General features: G+C 41.0%; 1 protein-coding gene across 1 annotated transcript in view; it reads left to right on the top strand.

Annotated features, from left to right (window-relative positions):
* CPM (carboxypeptidase M) overlaps nucleotides 1-20,441 on the top strand; it is a 47,511-nt gene that overhangs the window by 24,354 nt on the left and 2,716 nt on the right. The window contains exons 3-6 of the mRNA XM_056847265.1: nucleotides 1,407-1,579; nucleotides 13,885-14,069; nucleotides 15,404-15,574; nucleotides 18,736-18,888. Of these exons, the coding sequence (XP_056703243.1) occupies nucleotides 1,407-1,579; nucleotides 13,885-14,069; nucleotides 15,404-15,574; nucleotides 18,736-18,888 (682 nt within the window). The remainder of the gene's footprint in view (nucleotides 1-1,406; nucleotides 1,580-13,884; nucleotides 14,070-15,403; nucleotides 15,575-18,735; nucleotides 18,889-20,441) is intronic.

Below are 20,441 nucleotides of genomic sequence, written 5' to 3'. Positions count from 1 at the left end.
ACGGTAACAGTGACGGCCATGAGTTCTCCCTCATGTTTAATTTGGCTCTGGGTTGTGGCTCTTTGGAGGTGCAAAGCCAATCAGTGTGAATGCAGAAATGATCCTTTGCAGAACAACAGTTATAGGTAAGCAACCTGTTTTGGCTGTGACTGAGTTCGTATTAAGAAGAACAATATTCTTTCCCATTTCTTTAGTAAGTCTCCTTTTATTGCTATCCCAGAAGCCAAATCATGTCTGGTGGCAGCTGAAGGACAGAACTGGTAGAATGCCTACAGAATTCCAGTCATACAAATTTTTGGTTCTGAATGGTCCTAAGTCCAGACAGCTGTGCGGAGCAGAATGTAACAAAATAGTAGATGCAATATACAACTACTATGATACAGTATGCCTGCTTTAGAAAAAGGCCAGATACTTTCAGCATTCATTGTGAGGTGACCACTATCAGTTTTACCTCCTAAGTAGACAAAGCAGTATTCTTACTGACAATAGTTGCAGAAATCTAATAATCTCATGCACTGGCATGGAACTCCTGCTGAAAGTTACAGCTAACTAAAACAGCTAGTTCACACTGTGAATGCTGTCTCTGCACAATGTATTTAGGTCATCTGCTGCTGTAGGTGTGTGCATTCATCATGTGAATGTAATGTAAACCAGTCTGGCAATATATGGAGTATTAGTGGCACTTCCCCCTCCCCGTCAAAGCAAATTTATTTGACAACAACAAAAAAATCACTGCCCTATTTTTGTGTTTATGGACAGAGATGTTCGCTTTTCATATCAATGCTAGTTGGGACAGTGAGCGCATTGACTGGAGCTGATTTTCACTGTGAATCAGCCCTGTCAAATACTTTAAGTACAGTTGAGCTTAAAGTCATCAGAAAAGTGGTCTCTGACCAGGGTGGTGTTTGTGATTCTGAGCCCTTGGACAAAAGTCCAGGATGGAGCTCCAGAATCAGTCCACACCATTGCTGGACCCCCCCCCCCCACTGGGGCTAAGCAAGGGGTAGCCATCACCACCAGAGAGATGGGGGGAGCCAGTGCTGTCACCAGAAGCCAGTTGCCTGAGCCCCGGTCATGCAAATGCTGGCAGCCACAGGAGCCTTTTCTTCTTTCCTCCCTTCTTTGGGGGCAATGGGTTGGGACTTTGTATAGTTGGCCCCCCAAAGAGTGGAACCTGGGATAGATGCTCCTGTTGCCCATTGGCTAAGACTACCCATGTCTCTGACCATCATATTTCCCCCACGAACCAGACAAGTAACATGTTCCATCATATTTGTTCACTTGTTTTGAGAGCATAAACCTTTGCAATATATGTATAAAGTACGATCTCGGCACCTCAGGTCAACTGTGACCTCTACTTATTGTCAGTAGCATTTAAAAACACAAGTATTTGCTTCTTAACACAGGCAGTCGGGCGGGAGATGCTGCTCCATTTGATAGACTTTCTGGTGACCAGTTATCAGCATGACCCAGTAATTACAAAGCTGATTGACAGCACCCGAATACACATCATGCCTTCAATGAACCCTGATGGATTTGAAGCAACAGAACAACCTCGCTGTTACCCCTCACAGGGCAGGTAGGAATGGAGGCTAGAATGGAATGGAAAAATTGGGGGAGTGTCTTAGGGAGTGCTTTTAATAAACTTTTGAGCCCTGTATCACATGCAAATAGAGGAACTAGTATTTAGCTATACTGGCTCCCTTCTGTTCCTGGAGCCCTGAACCTCAGGAAATCTTGAAATGGTGTTTCTCCGCCCCCTGCAGGTGGCCAGGGGGGACCAGGCAACCCTGTTCTAGGAGATGGCCTGTCTTCTTCTGGGTGTCTCTCTGACCCAATCAGCTTCATTAGTTTTAGTCTGATTCCCCCATCCCAATAATTGGTCACCTCTCACCCTTGTTTCATTTAACACTAGGCCAACATGGCATAATGGTTAGAATAGGACCAATTGGTTAAATTTACAGCCTTAGTTTACTCCCAATTTCAAAACCCAGTTTGTAGGAAGAAAACAAACTCCAGTTTGCCTAGGAACCTCTTTTTGGACATCATGGCAAATTAGATCTTAATTCAAGGCTTTTAAAACCTAGAATCCTTCAATTGTGCTGTGTGCGTGAGGGAGAAAGCCAAGAGGAAGTGTGCAAGTATGACAACAAGCTGTGTTTGTTTCCAACACAAGCAAAGGTTTTTCATGATGTCTGAAGGTGGCATGTTTCTATTCCCCCATGGAGAAAATAGCAGCCCTGAGTCAGAGGCAATGGAGTTTTCAGACAGTGCAGGGGAGGAGGGAGAGTTAAAATTTCCTTCCCTGTGCCATGGATACCAATTCAAATTGGGGATACTCTTCACAAATGCCATTTACAGTTAAAAATCAAGTGAGAAATCCATGCATGGTTGTCATGTCTCTTTTAACACTCATTTACTTTGTAAAGAATTGTGAGTTTCTCAATTTCTCAATTTTTCCCCCAGTCAGAGTAATTCAGTTGTTACAGGAACATCTCCCTATAGCTGACAAAGGGCCAAACTACGTTGGGCACAGGTGTACCATTTTAAAAGCATTTGTAGTTCTTGAAAAATTGCCACGACGCTTTGATCCAGACTGGGTGTGTGGTGGCCCCATAAGCTCTCTCCGCCCCCCCCGCCCCCCACGTGCCTTTTCAGGTGCTGAAACATCACATGTCTGATCACAGTCTTTCATCAATTTTAAAAGAACTACAAATGCTTTTAAAATGGCATCAGCCAGAGCTGTAACGAGGATGTAATGAGCTGTAATGAGGGTGAGGCAAGTGAGGCACCTGCCTCGGGCACACAGAGCTGCGACATTAGGAAAAGGGTGCATTTATATGCATTCAAATTGAACCAAGCAGAGGTGGCTGGTCCATTAGGGCAAAAGAGGCAGTGCCCCACCAAGCTTACTGCTTACTGCTTGTCTCCTTTACAGGAAAAGTCAAGCAAAACAAAAGCCTTACTGAATGTAGGTGTTCAAAAAGAGAATTTGAGGAGTGGATTGGTAAAAGCATCAAGACAAACTATAAGCATTTCTTTAAATATATCTAGAGCAAGAAACCAGCCAGAGAAACAGTTGGGCTTTTGCATGACCAAGGAATGATGATGATGAAGAATAGTTGATTTTTATATGCTGACTTTCTCTACCACTTAAGGCAGAATCAAACCGGATTACAATCACCTTCCCCTCCCCACAACAGACACCCTGTGAGGTAGGTGGGGCTGAGAGAGTGCGGCTAGCCCAAGGTCACCCAGCTGGCTTCATGTGGAAGAGTGGGGAAACAAATCCAGTTCACCAGATTAGCCTCCACCGCTCATGTGGAGGAGTGGGGAAACAACCCACGTTCTCCAGATCAGACTCCACCGCTCCAAACCACCGCTTTTAATCACTACACCATGCTGGCTAAAGGAAGATGTGGAGATGGCAGAGAAGTTGAAGGAATTTTTTTTGCATCTGCATTCACTGTGGAAAGTGTAGGGCATGTATCCATCCCAGAGCCACTTTTTTCAAGAAGGGAGTCTGAAGAACTGAGTCAAATTGAGGTGATGAAAGATGAAATTCATCTAGACCTATTGGGGAAATTAAAATCTTATTAAATTAAAAAGTCTCCAGATCCTGATGGCATACACTTGAGAGTTCCCTAAGAAATGTGAAATTGTTGATCTACTTACACTCATACATAACTTATCACTAAAATTATCTGCTCTACCAGAAGTCTTGACAGCAATGAGTGTTGCACTGATTTTATAAAAGGGTCCAGAGGGGAACTAGGAAATTACAGGCTAGTTAGTCTAACGCCTATCCAGGGCAAATTAGTGGAAATTGTAATCAAAGATAGAATTATTAGGAACAGAGAGGAACAAAAGCCTGCTGAGAGAGAATCAGAATGGCTTCTGCAAAGGGAAGTCCTGCCTCACCAACCTTTTGGAGCTCTTTGAGAGAGTGAAAAAGCATGTGGATAACAGTTACCCTGTTGAGTTTATATAGTTGGACTTTCTAAAGGCTTTTGACAAAGTACCTTATCAAAGACTCTTGAGTAAGCTAAACAGTCATGGGATAAGAAGATGGCTTCTCTTATGGATTAAAAATTGGTTAAATGACAGGAAACAATGTGTAGGAATAAGTAGACAGTTCTCACAATGGAGGGAAGTAAGAAGTGCTGTCCCATAAGGATCAGTATTGGGACGGGTGCTTTTTAACTAGTTTACAAATGGTGTGAAGCTGGGGTTGAGCAGTGTAGTGGCCAGTTTTGCAGAAGACACTAAATGATTAAGGATGGTGAAAACCAAGGATGGCTGTAGAGAGATCCAGGAGGATCTCCACCAATTGGGTACGTGGGCGACAGTGGGGGAATTGAAGTTCAATGTAGGTCAGTGTAAGGTGATGCACATTGGAACAACAAATCCCAGCTTCAAATAGATACCAATGGGGTCTGAACTTGCTGCGACTGAGAGGGAAAGAGACATTGGTGTCATAGTAGATAGCTCAATGATAGCAGTGAAAAAGGCAAACTCTGTGCTGGGGTTAGGAAAGGGACTGAAAACAAAACAGCCAATATAATGCCTCTTATGCTGTGTGCAGTTCTGGTCACTGCAGGACATTGCAGAACTGGAAAAAGCATAGAAGAGGGCAACCAAGATTATTGGGGGTTAGAGCATCTTCCCTATGAGGAAAAGCTGAAAAGTTGGACATTTCGGTTTACAAAAGAGACAACTAAGGGTGGACATGGTAGAGGTTTATCAAATTATGCATGGAGTAGAGAGAGTAGACCAAGAGGACTTTTTCTTCCTCTTCCAAAATACTAAAACTTAAGGACATTCAATGAGGCTGATGGGCAGTAGATTCAGGACTGACAAAAGGAAATACTTCATACAGCAAGTGATTAGAGTATGGAATTCACTGCCAGAGGATGTAGTGATGGCCACAAGCATAAACAAGTTTAAAAGAGCATTAGACGGATTCATAGAAGACAGGTCTTTCAGTGACTACTAGCCATGGTGACTAAAGAAGCACATCCAGAGGCAGTAAACCTCTGATTACTAATGCCAGGAGGCAATTATCAGGGGAAGGCCTTGATCTTTCCCTGTTGTTGGCCCTCCATGGTAACTGGTTGGCCACTGTGTGAGATAGGATGCTGGACTAGATGGACCACTGGTCTGATCCAGCCGGGCTCTTATGTTGTTATTATCAGTTCAGGGCTTGCAGGCTGCCAGCTCCTTCCTTAATCAAACTGAGGCCATTTATGCAGGGGAAGTTTGTGTTTGGTTTGTTGCTCTGCAGACACAATTTTTGGATCCAAATTCTCAAAAATCATATGCATGGGGACTCCCCCCCCCAAAAAAAAAATTCCAGGAGTACCTTGTGATTAATTATACATCCCCAGTGAATTGCTGAGCTTCTGAGTCCCTCCCCCTGAAAACGCAGCAGTCCTCTCTGCTTGCTGATCTGGCGTGAAGGACAGATTGCAGTTTGCAGTGTGTGTGTGTGGAGATTGCACCGTTGTTGCAGTTTACTTGGAGGGGGTGAGTCAGCTCTTAAAGGGACTGCTCCCTGTCTGTGCGCGGCTTTGCAGTGGTGTGCTTTTGCAAAGCTGGGTATTCCCCCCTTTCTTCAACAGCTCCCTGCCAGGAGCGGCCTTCTGGCTTTTACAGCCTCTCTCCAGTTGGTGTCTTCCTGCACATTTCATGAACATTTCACACCCTCTTTGCCAATCTTTTTGTGCATTCTCATTTTAGAAAACAATTTCCTCCACTGTTGTCCTTCTCCCCCATGGGTCTCCCCCATTTCTCTTCTCTTGCAGAACCTTTCCAGGAACAGCCAACCACCCACCACCCCATCTTCCCCACAATCCTTCTTTTGCACAGTAGTAGTAATACTAGTTTGTCATCTGCCCGTGAGATGGTAGGCTTCTTTAAACAAACATAAAAGCAGGCAAATGAGTACACAAACATACACAATCTATAAAGATTTTTTAAAGGAAACTTATTTCTTTGGCTGGAATATTGCAGAAGACGACGTAAGATCGTTACAGTGCATTCCTATGTAAACTTCTCCTGTCTAAAATTCCTAGCTCCTGAAATTAATGGCTTTTTTCCCCTCTCAAGATGTAGCTGACTTATGGCTACCTCATGGGGTTTTCAAGACAACAGACATTCAGAGGTAGTTTTGTCATTGCCTGCCTCTGTGTATTCCTTGGTGGTCTTCCATCCGAATACTAACCATGATCAACCCTGCTTAGCTTCTGAGATCTGATGAGATCAGGCTAGACTGGGCTATCCAGTCTGATGGGCTTAGATTAGAATAATTCTGCATAGGATTCCACTGTCAGAAAGAGTTCCCCCTACCCTGGACTCTTTTTGGTTTATCAATCCAGTCATAATTATTTACTTGGACCTTGGAAGTAAACTGAGTCCAGTAGGTTTTGCAGTCAAGTAAGCATGCATAGCATTGCAGTGTTGTTGTTGTTTTTAAATTAACAAAGCTTATTACCATTATATGTATAACAATCATTAAGTACAAAATTGAGAGAGAAGCCTAACTGGCAGTTATTACTAAGTGGTTGGGGGGCTGGTAATGAACTGAGGTGATTGGAAGGGGTGGCGGCGACAACACCATTTTCCCCTTAAGAGAAACAAGTATGACAGCACACAAGCCTACTGAACCAAGGTAAAAGGCTCTTAAGTTCATTTACATGTTATATGTTAAGAAACGGATTACTTATGCTTGAGCATTCTTAGTGTGCAAGGGACAAGGATGGAGACAAAGTCAGAGTTAATTTTCTCTGGCTTTGCCCACCATTTGCAGCCCTCTGTCCTACCAGCTTCACTGGGCACTTGCCCGCACTGCAACGAAGCATTGCGAATTTCACACTTCATGTGGTATTGTGTATGTACGTGGTTCCGTTCTGTCTGCTCCCCTATTCTCTCCACTTTTATTGAGAATAGTGTTTGGTTGCAAAGTGGAATCAGATAAAGTTTGAAATAGAAACGGTTAAGATAGTTCACGTCATCAGTTCTAGCCCACTTGTGTTTTAATGTTCCTGGTTGTCAGGCGATAAGTAGACTTTAAAAATAAAAAATATATATTAATTTAATTTAATGTCAACAGTGCAGTTGTAAAAAATGACCATACTTGATGTAGTTTAATTTTGTATTTTTAACTAGTAAGTTAAATAGTCACTTATGCATTGGTTGATTGTGTATGTAGATCTCATGACTAAAATAAACACTGTTGTTATTATTCTTGTTGTTCACATATTTACCTTTTAACCAAAATAACTTCTATGAAAGTATAGGAGGACGCAATTTTATGTTTTTGCCTTGGGTGCAGAATTAGCTAGTTATGGCTCTGGCATCAGTGGCCACAGGATGGACCTGTGCCTGCCATCCCTTGCAGTTTGGCTCAAAGCTTATGATTTGCACACTTGTGAAATACAATTTGGGACATAACATGTCTAGAGAAAATATTTATTATCACTGAGGTTGATCTAAATATTCATTTCCCTGTAGGCATAATCATATTATAACACCACCTTTAATTATATTAGCCAGATTGTTGAGACTTCCGGTGGTGCCGCTGGGGTGAGTGCCACGTTTCCCCAGGCTGTCCTGGGGGAAATCCAAGTTTGCGTTAATTCTGGGATGCTATATGCACCCCAACCCGATCCTTGCAAGTGGGTCGGATAGCAGGAACTCCCTGCAGCCCGCAAAAGCAGTTTGACCTCCCAAATACTCTGAGGGAGCTTCTTTAAGTCCCTCGGAGTTTTGGATGCCGGTCCTGCGAGGGCACCAAGGGAAGAAATCGCCAAAACGCAACTTCGGCATAAGGCTCTACCCTCCACCACCTTATAACCACCATAAGGACTACTTTAAGATAAGAACCTCACCTCTAGACGCTCAAGTGAGTACGCAAGAACCCTTCGTCTTTTACTGATGTTATTGAATAACCGGGGGGTAGATGAAGACATTCTCAGCATCCTTGTCCCTCCCTTAATCGAACTGGATAAGTTTGACCTATAAAATCCATCAGGATTAGAGGCAGGAGCCTTATCAGGTTGATCAGCTTAAACTAAAACAAAGAGCTAGAAAGACGCCTATAAGATGGACTAAAATCTCCACCAATGAGAAGTACTTTTGAGGGAAGGGGAGGGTGAACTTCTTTCTTCCGGTGGAAGAAGAAAAAAAAAAGGGGTCCTCCAGCCACGTTTGCAGCAAGGAACTCCTTAATCCAGAAGACCCTCTATACCACCCTCTCTATCATCTGGCTTACAACAACAGGAAGCAACTCGTAGGACCGGATACACGTCGCACTCGAGCAACATAGAAATAGTTCCTGAAGGGAACAACCATCGAGAAGAGGCGGTAGAAGGTCCACGGCGAAATCAACTTCCGGAATACTTCCTGATTGATCCGACCTAGAGCGGCCGGCAAAACTCACTGGTATTTCAAAACTTTAAAAAGCTATTTTAAAGTGAAATAGGGGTCTTTTCAAAGCGAAAAAATTATTAAGCTGATCATTGAAGCATTCTCTATCAACAACTAATCAGAGGGTCCTGATTGAGGACATGTATTTTACCAGCCTTACTTCAATGTAAATGCCCGACCCCGTTCTGGCTCATTACATAGCCCTTCCTATACAAAACTGAAAGAAGCGACACAAACCTTAACCATGGAAAAGAAATTGCAAGACATGTTAGCCAAGCAAACAGAGGCAACAACTAAACAGTTTGAACAGATGTCTACACAAATGACTCAGCTGACTGCTATGATGACAAATCTTGGCCAAGCATCTCAAGCTATTAACCAAAAGCTAGATGTGGTTACAGAAGACCTTAAAGTTGTAAAGACCCAAATGAATACTATGAAGACGGACATGCAAGCAATGGATTCATCAGTTAAGAAAGTGATGGAAGAACACAAGGATACAAAGAAAAAATTAGCAAGCCAAGAGAAGCAGATTGAAATAATACAAACTAATCAGACAGCTGTTAAAGATCAGATAGCAATGATGGAGATGAGAGTTAGAGAAACCAACCTTCGTCTGTGCAATTTTCCAGATATGATGGGAGACAACAAAGAAACTGTAGTCCCAAATCTGGCCTATGTATTTCAAATAGAAGAACAAGAACTGACCCAAGCCATCAACAGAGTTTACAGAATACCATTACCTGCTAGAATGAAAAGATCTAAACCAAGAGATCTCATGATTGTTTTTTATGACACTAGGATCAAGGATAAGATCATGAAGATCCACTATGACAGTCCGGTTTCAGCAGGAGATACTCCTCTAATATTATTAAAGGACATACCAAGACATTTACTCTCACAGAGGAATAATTACAAAGAATTTGTGTCTGTTTTGAAAGCTAATGGTATCAAATATCGTTGGATTATGCCACAAGGCTTGGCTTTTACTTACAAAGAAATGAAAATGACAATCTTATCTCCATCGGATGTGGGAAAATTTCTGAGGAAATACAAGACAGAGCTTAAAGGACTAACCCTGGAACAAAAGGAAGAGGAAGAAGAAGAAGAAGAAGAACCACAGGGAGCAGAAGGAGGCACTGTGTTATAGACTGAATATTTTGCTTCAATAATTACTACATCATGGCAAAAGTAATTTCTTGGAATGTGAATGGTTTGAATGAAAAAACCAAACGGGCTAGAATTTTTAAATATTTACAGAAATACAAATACTCCCTAATTTGTTTGCAAGAGACCCATATAGCAACAAAACACAAAAAATACCTGGATAGGCAAATGCTTGGACAAGCATTTGTTGCATCGGCTAAAACAAAAACAAAGGGAGTTGTGATATATGCTCATTCTAGCCTTAGTCCTGAACTACTGTACAAAGACAATGAAGGGAGAATTGTGATTATCAAGACCAAAATATTGGGGCAAAAGACGATTGTAGTAGGAATATATGCACCTAACGAAGGAAAAGCTAAATTTTATGGACAACTCCATGAATTGATTTCTCAGTATGCAAATGATCAGATTCTTTTGATGGGCGACTTCAATGGTGTTACTCTCCCAATCTTGGATAAAAAAGCAAAAGCAAAAGACGAAAACGAAGGATGCTTTCCTAAAACCTTCTTCACCATGACTTCAGAATTGGAAATACAAGACATCTGGAGAACAATGAATACAACGGCTAAAGAATATACTTTTTATTCAGCGAGACACGACTCACACTCCAGAATAGACATGATATGGGCTAGTAAATCTATTTTCACGCAACTACGTAAAATCCAAATTGTACCAAGAACTTTTTCTGATCATAATCCAGTTACATTTGAATGGAACAATAAACAAGCATTTAGATGGCGATTAAATGATAAACTTTTAAAGGATAACAAGATTCAAAAAGAACTACAGGACTTAATTAAAGACTTTTTTGAAATTAACCTTAATGGGGAAACTTTGCTGAATACAGTTTGGGATGCATTTAAAGCTGTTCTAAGAGGATTTATGATACAGAAACACACGGCCTGGAAGAAAACTCAACTACAATTTACCAATAATATACTTTGGGATTTACAAAATTTGGAGCAAAAACTGGTTATGGCTTTACATGAAGAAGAGAAAAATGGCATTCAAATGAAGATTTCTGTATCTAAACACCAACTAAATTTGATATTAATGGAGGAAATGAATAAAAATTTAAAATCTGCTAAACAAAAATACTTTGAACATGCTAATAAACCTGGGAAATTTTTGGCGACCCAACTGAAAGATTCATTTCAAAAGAATATTATAACAAAAATTCAATCCGCTAAAGGACCAGTTTATACAACTACGGATATACAAAAAGAATTTGTTTCATTCTATACTAAGTTATATCAGAAAGAAAATATCTCAAAAAAGAAAATAGACAAGTTTTTAAATTCAATACAGATGAATGTCCTTTCAAAGCCCCAACAAGAATGGATAGATGCACCAATTACAAAGGAGGAAATACAAGAAGCAATAATGAAACAAAAAACGGACAAGACACCAGGACCAGATGGAATTACTGCATTATTTTATAAAACATTTAGTGACAATTTAGTTAACTTTTTTGTATTACTTTGTAACACAATTTTGGACAAGGGAGCATCCCCAGAGACTTGGTCACATGCATTTATATCGTTGATACCTAAGGAAGGAAGAGATCCAGAAAAAACTTCAAATTATAGACCTATCTCGCTGTTAAATGTGGATTATAAGATTTATGCTTTGGTCTTATCGAATAGGATAAAGCATTTTATTAAGGACCTTATACATGAAGACCAAGCAGGTTTTGTTCCAGGAAGGCAAATTAAAGATAATATAAGAGTTTTATTAGATTCATTGGAATATTATGACCAGAATATTCAACAAACGGCGGCCTTTGTATTTTTGGATGCTGAGAAAGCCTTTGATATGGTCTCCTGGGACTTTATGAAAAAGATATTGGAAAAATTAAATTTTGGAGACCGTTTCTTGAGAGGTATATCGGCCATATATACATCCCAACAGGCAAAAATTCTGGTGAATGAATCGATGTCTGACAACTGCGCAATCAAGAAAGGAACCAGACAAGGATGTCCTCTGTCTCCATTATTATTTTTGTTGGTGTTGGAATCATTATGTTGTAAGCTAAGGAGTATGGAGGACATTCGCGGATTAAAAATTAAAAAACATGAATTCAAATTGAGAGCATTCGCGGATGATCTGTTAATCTTGGAGAGCCCAACACAATCAATGAAGATATTGTTGGAAACTTTGGACGATTTTGGAAATGTATCGGGATTTAAAGTTAACCAAGAAAAAACAAAGACAATATTTAAGAATTTATCAGAAATAGAACAACAGGAATTTATATCATACACAGGTTGGGAGAAGGCTAATAAGATCAAATATTTGGGAATCTGGATCTCTGCAAAGAATAAAGACTTGATAACCAATAACTATCTTAAACTATGGGACAAAATAAAAACTGATATGATCATTTGGTCAAATAAAAAATTGTCACTTTTGGGACGTATATCAACAGTCCAAATGAACATTTTACCAAGGATGCTTTTCTTATTCCAAAATTTGCCTATAATATCACATATTAAATACTTTGATACCTGGAGGAAAGACGTATTAAATTTCATCTGGCAAGGGAAAAAACCGAGGATTGCTTATAAACATCTGGTGGACTCTAAAGTTAGAGGAGGTTTAGCACTACCTAACTTTCAACTTTATGCTGAAGCGGCCGCTTTAGTATGGCTAAAGGACTGGATGAACTTATCCAATTCACGTTTGTTAGATCTTGAAGGTTTTAATAATATAAGTGGATGGCATGGCTATTTATGGTATGGTAAAATTAAGATACAAGCATTATTTCGTAACCATATAATCAGGTCCTCCTTATTTCATATATGGATGAGATATAAACATATTTTTGAACCAGTAACACCGATGTGGATATCACCTCAAGAAATGTTGACACTACGCCCACTTAGATTGGACAAATTTATCACCTACCAAGAGTTAATTAAATGGGAAGGAAAGAAAAGCTCACTAAAAGACTTTCAGTTACTTAAAGACGATTTACAATGGCTTCAATATCATTAAATTAAATCAGTATTTACACAAGATATGAAGAATGGATTCTCTAAAGAAAAATCGCCTTTTCACAGGATGCTATTAGATAATAATGCTCAACTGATTTCTAAAATGTATAATCTTCTTTTAACAATTTATTGTGAGCAGGAAATAATCAAACCAACAATGATTAATTGGGCTCAAACTGTGGGACATGATATTGCCCTAAACAAATGGGAAAGACTATGGGCGAAAGATCTGAAAGGAATAAATGCGCAGTCAATTCGAGAAAATATCTATAAAATGATGTATAGATGGCATTTAACGCCTAAGAAGATTGCAAAGATCTACAAAGTGACATCCCCTAAATGTTGGAAATGTAATAAAGAAGTTGGTTCTTTTTATCATATGTGGTGGACTTGTGACAAAGCTAAGGACTTTTGGGATATGATTTATAATGAATTAAGACTAATAGTACAAAAAAATATACCCAAAACACCAGAAATGATGCTATTAAGTATGATACCTGATGATTTGTTAAAACACAGGATTTTTTTGATTTTCGCGACTACAGCTGCAAGACTGCTTTATGCAGCAAAATGGAAAGGGGCAGACACTCCTGGGAAAAAAGACTGGACTATGAAAATGTTTGAACTGGTGGAAATGGCAAAACTTACAGCTATCTCAAATCAAAAAGACAATGTTCAATTTATGGAGGAATGGGAGGCTTGGATGAAATATTGTGAATATGAACTAGGACTGGGGAAAATGGAAAAGTACCTTTTAATCTGATCTAGTTGACATTGTTAACATAAAGAAACGTAATCAATTATATTGATAGCATAATGTGATTGAAATCTAATTGAGATATAAGAATAATTAAGATCAGACCATATCACGATGGGATAGAATACTTTATTAAGAGGCGGACGGAGGTGATGGGGAAGTCAATAAATTTTCCTTTATTTTTTATTTTTATTTAGCACTTAAACAATTATAACAACATTATCTATGATTTAGTTTTTAATACTACGTATATTGTTGTTTGTTAACATGGAAAATTTATATTATAAAAACCAATAAAATTTTCAAAAAAATAAATAATTATATTAGCCAGATTGTTAAGAGAAATTAATATACCTCAAAACTAGGAAATATAACACAGACAGTTTAACAGTGTCTGAGTTGCCAGCAGTATTCTAGGGGCATTCTGAAAAAGACCTGGTCCCAGAACACACACAGCTTCAGTCTTAAACCAATTTACTTGAATGTTAATGTCTCAGAGAGGTTAAATAGTAATAATAACAATTGTATCTCTTTAAGGAACAATAAGAATGGGGCAGATCTGAACAGGAATTTTCCTGATGGCTTCATCAGTAATCCTTACACAATTCAACCAGAGACTCAAGCTGTGATGGACTGGATAAAAACGGAGACATTTGTCCTCTCCGCCAACCTACACGGTGGATCACTAGTTGCTAGTTATCCTTTTGATAATGGCAATTCTGGTAAGCTAAAATTGTAGGACAGAAATAAATTTATCAGAGGTTCCTGGGTGATGTTGCATGAAATGCATGCAGATTAGACTAAGGAGTCTTCTGCACGTGTTGTATGTCCTGAGTTCAGTGCTTTGGGAAGTGGGTTTTTTTCTTGCTTCCCCACAGCATTGTATTTCGTTCATGCACCTCTGAGGGTTTCCTCAGCTTTTCTTTGATCATTCTCAAATCTGCTTTGCTTCACAATTTTGGGAAATACTTCCGTAAAGGCTGGATGGCTGCTGTGGGGGTGCGTAAATTCAAATTTTCTGGTAGCCATTTTTCCTCACTGTGTCCCTGCAGCATCCATTTTCTCCCCTCGCCACTGGGGGGGGGCTTTTAATTCTTTAAAGATTGGCACTACAATATTATTATATTGGTATACCATTGTAACAGTAGGTTTAGCAGGTTCTCTTAATTCTCTGCTTTCGTTTTTAAAAAGTTTCTAGCCCTTTTGCTTGAGGAGATATAAAGAAAGAGGCATATCTTCGCAAGGGAAATAGCTAGAGATGTTTTTAAAAATAAAAGCTGTTTCTTCAGAGAGCATGCCACATCTATTGTTACAACGGTATATTGACTTAACAATAGTCTAGAGCTGACCTTTTTAAAAAAATCCAAAAGCCTTAGCAGCTCAGGAGGGGGAGTGGCCACTTTGGGTTCTGGGGCAGGGAAACTTCTGGGAAACCTGCCATGGGGCAGCCCCATTGCTGCTGTGGTTTGTCTGCAGCCGCACCAGCAATAGGGTATCCTAGTCTATCTGTAGTCTAAAGTATTTCAAGGCTTTATTTATTACACACACACCACCTACCTATTAATTTCTGTTTTCATGATTCATTGTCTCACATATTAATTGATTTCTGCAAGAGAGAGAAAGCATATGCATGTATACGTATGTTGTCCCAGACACGCGCTGGTGACTAGAGAAGTACTAGACTTTGTATACCTCTTCTGCATTTTACAGTAAGAAGTCTACCTTGTGTCAGCAACCAGCACTCCAACAGTTAACATGCCATGTTATGGGCACCAGAATGGTGGGTCTTTTTGCCCTCATGCATCTCATTGGTCTTTGGATGGTGAGAGGGAATTTTCAGTGGCAGCCAGGAATGTAGATGTGATATGCTAGACATTCAAGCAAATGGAGGATTTTTCTTTTACATGCTAACAGTCCTTACACTGAATTTCTAGTGATAGTCAGGACGTTATTTATGCTTGCATGATGCAAACTATATTAACTACTGTTTAAATATGTTTGCACACAGTCTATAAACAATGACAAGATGTTTACTGTGATCATCTTTTTTCTACAGTTACTATTACTTCAGATGGCATTAGCCAAACTCTGGATAATGATGTTTTTGTTCACCTTGCAAAAACATACTCTACCAGCCATACTACAATGTATAATAAGCAAGGATGTACAACTGGAGATCACTTTACAGATGGCATTACAAATGGCTTTGCGTGGTACCAGGTGGAAGGTAGGAATTCTCTCGCTTCTTCTGCAGCTCTTAAATGCTATCAGCTTGTTTGTGTGTGTGTGTGTGTGTGTGTGTTTGCATGCTGTGAGAAATGCTTGACACATTGACTTTTTTAAATACTGCAACACAGAGAGATCTCAAAGTGTGTGTAGCTTAGGGCTGTTGAATTAAAAAAAATTCGGTATAGTTCGGATTCGGCCGAATTCGGCCTGTTTAGATTCGGGATATGCCGAAGTCCGAACTCCCCCACTTCGGGTCCGTTCAATTCGGCGGGAATTCAAAGTTTGGGGGAAAAATTCGGCTGAATAAAGCCATTAAAAACACAATCGCGCCTTTCCGCGGCTCTGGGGGGGGCATTTTTGGGGGTAGAGGTCCCAAACTTTCAGCAGAGCTTCAAAGAACGTTTATTGAAAGACTCCCCAAGTTTTGTAAAGATTGGGTCAGGGGGGGCTGAGATATGGGCCCTGAAAGGGGTCCCCCCCCACCCTTAATGTGCATCTCTCAGCAGAGCTTGCTGCCCACGCACAAAGCTCCCAGCTCCGACAACAGCTGAGAAGTTTGCAAAGCAATTGCAAAGCAACACAACCTTGTAAAACAACACCTTTGCAACAGGGAAAACCAGAAGACACACAACTGAAACCTCCCCCCTCAAACCAGGGAGCGAGATACTCGAGGGGGAACACACACCCCAGGCAGAACCGACGAAAGCCCCCTTTGGCTTCCCCCCCATCCACAGAAACTGCTCCCTCCCCACACACACACAGACTCTGCTTTCCCACACACACATACACAGGAGAAAAATTATAGATTAAAGCCCCCAAAGGGGTCTTACTGTGGCTGTCTTCTGTTCCATCAGGAGGGGCTGGGGAGGACTTGTAATCCAAGATGATTCCAATTAGGCACGAGACGTTTTGCTCTGGAGATGCACACAGGATCGGCTGATCCATTCATCCCAATAGGGGAAAGGGGAAAGCCCATATCTCAAGACCCCCTGACCCAATGTTCACAAAACTTGGGTGGTCTCTTAAGAACACTTGTCTGAAACTCCGCTCAAAGTTTGGGATCTGCACCCTCAAAAATGCGCCCCTGCAGCCACGGAAAGAGAAAAGGGGGGAGGCGATATTTCTGCCCCCACTGAACCCATCTTTACAAAATTTGGGTGGTATCTTAAGAATGATTGTCTGAAGCTATGCTGAAAGTTTGGGGGCTATATCCCCAAAAAAGCGCCCCCTGCAGCCACATAAATGGAAAAAGGGGGGAGGGAAAAGGGGGAGAGCCCATATCTCGAGACCCCCTGACCCAATGTTTACAAAACTTGGGGGGTATCTTAAGAAGCTTCATCTGAAGCTCCACTGAAAGTTTGGGGTCTGTACCCCCAAAAATGCGCCCCCTGCAGCCATGGAAAGAAAAAGGGGGGAGCCCATATCTTGGGACCCCCTGACCCAATGTTTACAAAACTTGGAGGGTATCTTAAGAAGCTTCATCTGAAGCGCCACTGAAAGTTTTGTGTCTGTACCCCAAAAAATACGCCCCCTGCAGCCACAGAAAGGAGCGAATGTGCACAAGCACCCCCCCACACACACACGAGGATTTCGCTCTCTCTCTCTCTCTCCCTGGCCAGGCCACACATCAGCTGATTCCTCCAGTACTCAATCCTGACTGATTGGCCAGAGGAAGACCCAGCTTGGCCACCGATTGGCCGGGGGAGGAGAATGCTGCTTACTGACGGTTATGCTGCTTACTGACGGCCCCGAATTTGCCGGATTTATTCGCGAACTCCTGAACTCGCTGAATTCGGCTCCCCGGTTGCCCGCCAGTTTTGAGTTCGGTTCCTCCCGAACTAAAAACCACTGAATCAGGGGAAATTTGGCTGATTTTCAGTTCGGGCCGAACCGAAACAACAGCCCTAGTGTAGCTCTCTCTCTTTAATACTCAGTGGTTCCCAAACTTTTCGGGCCACCGCCCCCTTGGTTCTACAAACTCAACCCCAGCACCCCCTACCCTATCCAACAACACAGTTGAAGGGGCCCACCTCTAGCGCACCCCTGCTGCCCCCTCGCCTCTTAGTGCCCCTCTAGGTAATCCCACCCACCCCTAGGGGGTGGTACTGCCCACTTTGGGAACCACTGCTTTAGATGCAGAGAAGATCAGTAGGATAACCTTTATTGTACCAACCTTTGGGTAAAAAGGCAGAAATGGCTTTGAGTCTAAAATACATGATTGGAGGGACTGTACAGTTCTAGGAGCCAAATTAATTTGCATTTTGAAACTCCTGAGTAGTACTCTGAGGGGGCTTTTCTCTTCTCTACCTTAATTTTTTGCAGGATACTCCTGTGCCAGGCAGGCCCATAGGCCAGCAGGGAGTCTGGGCTATGGTTTATAGTAGCTTAAAATGTTTAAATTTTTGTAATTATATTAAATACCTTTACACTCTGAAAACTGGGAGGTGGGAGACGTTTACTTCTTACTGAGAAACTTGGTAGGATATATTGGCTGCATATTTTTCTTTATATCTTTACAAAAAAAAAGAGGTCAATACTCTTTTAAAGAAAAATAACATTCAAGAAATTCCTGAAGGGACGAGGTCCTAACAGCCCCCTCCTCCCTATGACTAGTACATTGGCTTCTCATTTCCATAACTTTGTGACTAGTCGCTAAAAATGTGAGAGGGTATTGGGAGGGGGGGGGGCTTGCCTCACATTTATGTTCCAACTATTTTTAAAAAACTGTACAGGTAGCCATGGTGCAGGGGAGGCATTGTCCATTGTCAGGAAGTAAGAATAGCTTAATGTTTGCATAATAAAAACCTGGCATTCTTTTAAAGAACCTGCCCACACCTGATAGTAGCTACCATCACACTCTCTAGGCCTGCCTGGCTACAAGGGCTGGAAGCAGATGCCAGTAGCTGCTGTGGTGTACAGTGATCTGCGGGCCAAGGTGGCAGTAGTGTGGAGGATTAAACCAGTGTTGACTTTCCTGAGGGCATTCCTCTAGGCTGCTTTTGCACCAAATTTGTGTGCTCATAGGAAAAGCTAACACCAGGAACCGCTGGCCCAGCAGTATAGGTGAATCAGGGAGCTAGGGAGCAACTTTAGGAAAGTAAATTTAAAGTGTTAATTCTTACTGGCGTTTCAACTACATAACGAAACAATTCACTTTAGGTGGGATGCAGGATTACAATTACATTTGGGGACAGTGCTTTGAAATTACGTTGGAACTATCATGTTGTAAATATCCACCAAAAGAAGAACTTCCATCCTTCTGGAGTGACAACAAAATGGCTTTGATTGAATACATTAAACAAGTTCATCTAGGTAAGTGGTCTTTGGTGATTCGTGCTTGATGTTATTTTGATACATCTTATAGAACTGCTTTAATGATGTGAATAGAACTTTCTGACCTGTTGAATCCATGGACTGCGTCCACAATCACTAGTGTGCTATCACTGCACTGTAGCAATCATTTGCAACTAGAGTGGCTTCTCTACACAGGATGATCCAGAGGCAAATCGTTGCTACAATGAAACAGTAGTGCAGTATCCTGTGATGTGTGGATGCAGCCCAAGTCTGAAAGTATCAAACCTGTATATGAATTCTATTGGTCTACAACCAGTCTCCTTACACTGTTCTTTTTTGCTAGTTTATCAACTGTTGGGAATGAGCCGTCCACACATAATCCGATTGGCTTGTTTACTCAACTGGCTCCTGTTTTCATTTGTGTTCTGAAATAACACAACTACATCTTGGGGTACTCATTTCTCATAACTCTCCAGCCCTCCTTGTTTTTGCATCATGGTGCATATATACTTCTGCTGTCTGAACTCAGGGAACTCAGACTCCCAAAAGCTTATGCCACAGTAAATGTTTCAAGCCTTTGAGGTGCCGCAAGACTGTTGTTTTGGCATCAGCATGCCAATATTGTTATCCCTCTGGAGACTGCTGTTGAAAAGTATCTGAAAAGCTTACAGTACATTTTTGGAGATCAAATTAATTTTTCCCGGAGAAAGATATATGGAGACTGACAATACCTGGTAGTGTAAAAAAGCTCCAGGATTCTTGTGCCATAATATGATCAAAGATATTCAGGAAGGCGGGGGGGAGGAACAGGATCAGAAATGTTCCTTTTGCAGCCAGCTATGTTCCAAGTTAGAATTATCAGCTTTCTAAATTAGCACTAGATTCAGTTCTTATCTCTTTCATCCTAAAAAAAACAGCAACAATTAAAATGTTTAATTCTTAAATGTTTTTCTTGATGCATGGCTTATGGTCTGTTAAACCTGAATAAAGTGAAAGAAAAAAAGTTCCTTTTAGAAGGGCTTTAGCAGCGGTACTTGCCACCCCTCTCCAACAGAACACTATTTTAGCCAACAGGCACACTGACTTCTGGCTGTGCCATCTGCCTGGGGGTGGGTGGGGTAGGGATGGAGAGGCATAGCAATGAAGTTTTTGGTTTTTTTAAAAAATTCCAATAAACTATGTGATATTCAGATAAAACTGTCATGGATAGAATTCTAAACTCTTGAGGCACTGGTCCAATTAAACTGACAGTTGAATTGCTGCAAAAAGTTATACTGAATGTAAGCAAAGAGTGGCAGAAGAAACCTATCTGTGGTCCTTTCCACATCAGAGACCAGTACACTGAAGCCTTGCTTGTCCACAGTCACCTTGCAGTGGAATTACTACTATGCTTCTACACAGCTCCCAATATATCCCCCATTACAATCTAGCAATCTCTCTTTATTTTTAATTTTCTTTGACGTTAAAACTGTGGTTCTATAATGAATCACTTCTGTCAACCCCACTGTACAGAAAAACCCCATTTCCTCTTTCCTCAAAAAATTAATTTCTAGACATTCACTGAATTAAAA

Source organism: Euleptes europaea, chromosome 3 (genome assembly GCF_029931775.1).
Source record: "Euleptes europaea isolate rEulEur1 chromosome 3, rEulEur1.hap1, whole genome shotgun sequence".
Classification (NCBI taxonomy): domain Eukaryota; kingdom Metazoa; phylum Chordata; class Lepidosauria; order Squamata; family Sphaerodactylidae; genus Euleptes; species Euleptes europaea.
Note: the sequence above shows the minus strand (reverse complement) of the source record. Positions and strands in the feature narration are given on the sequence as shown.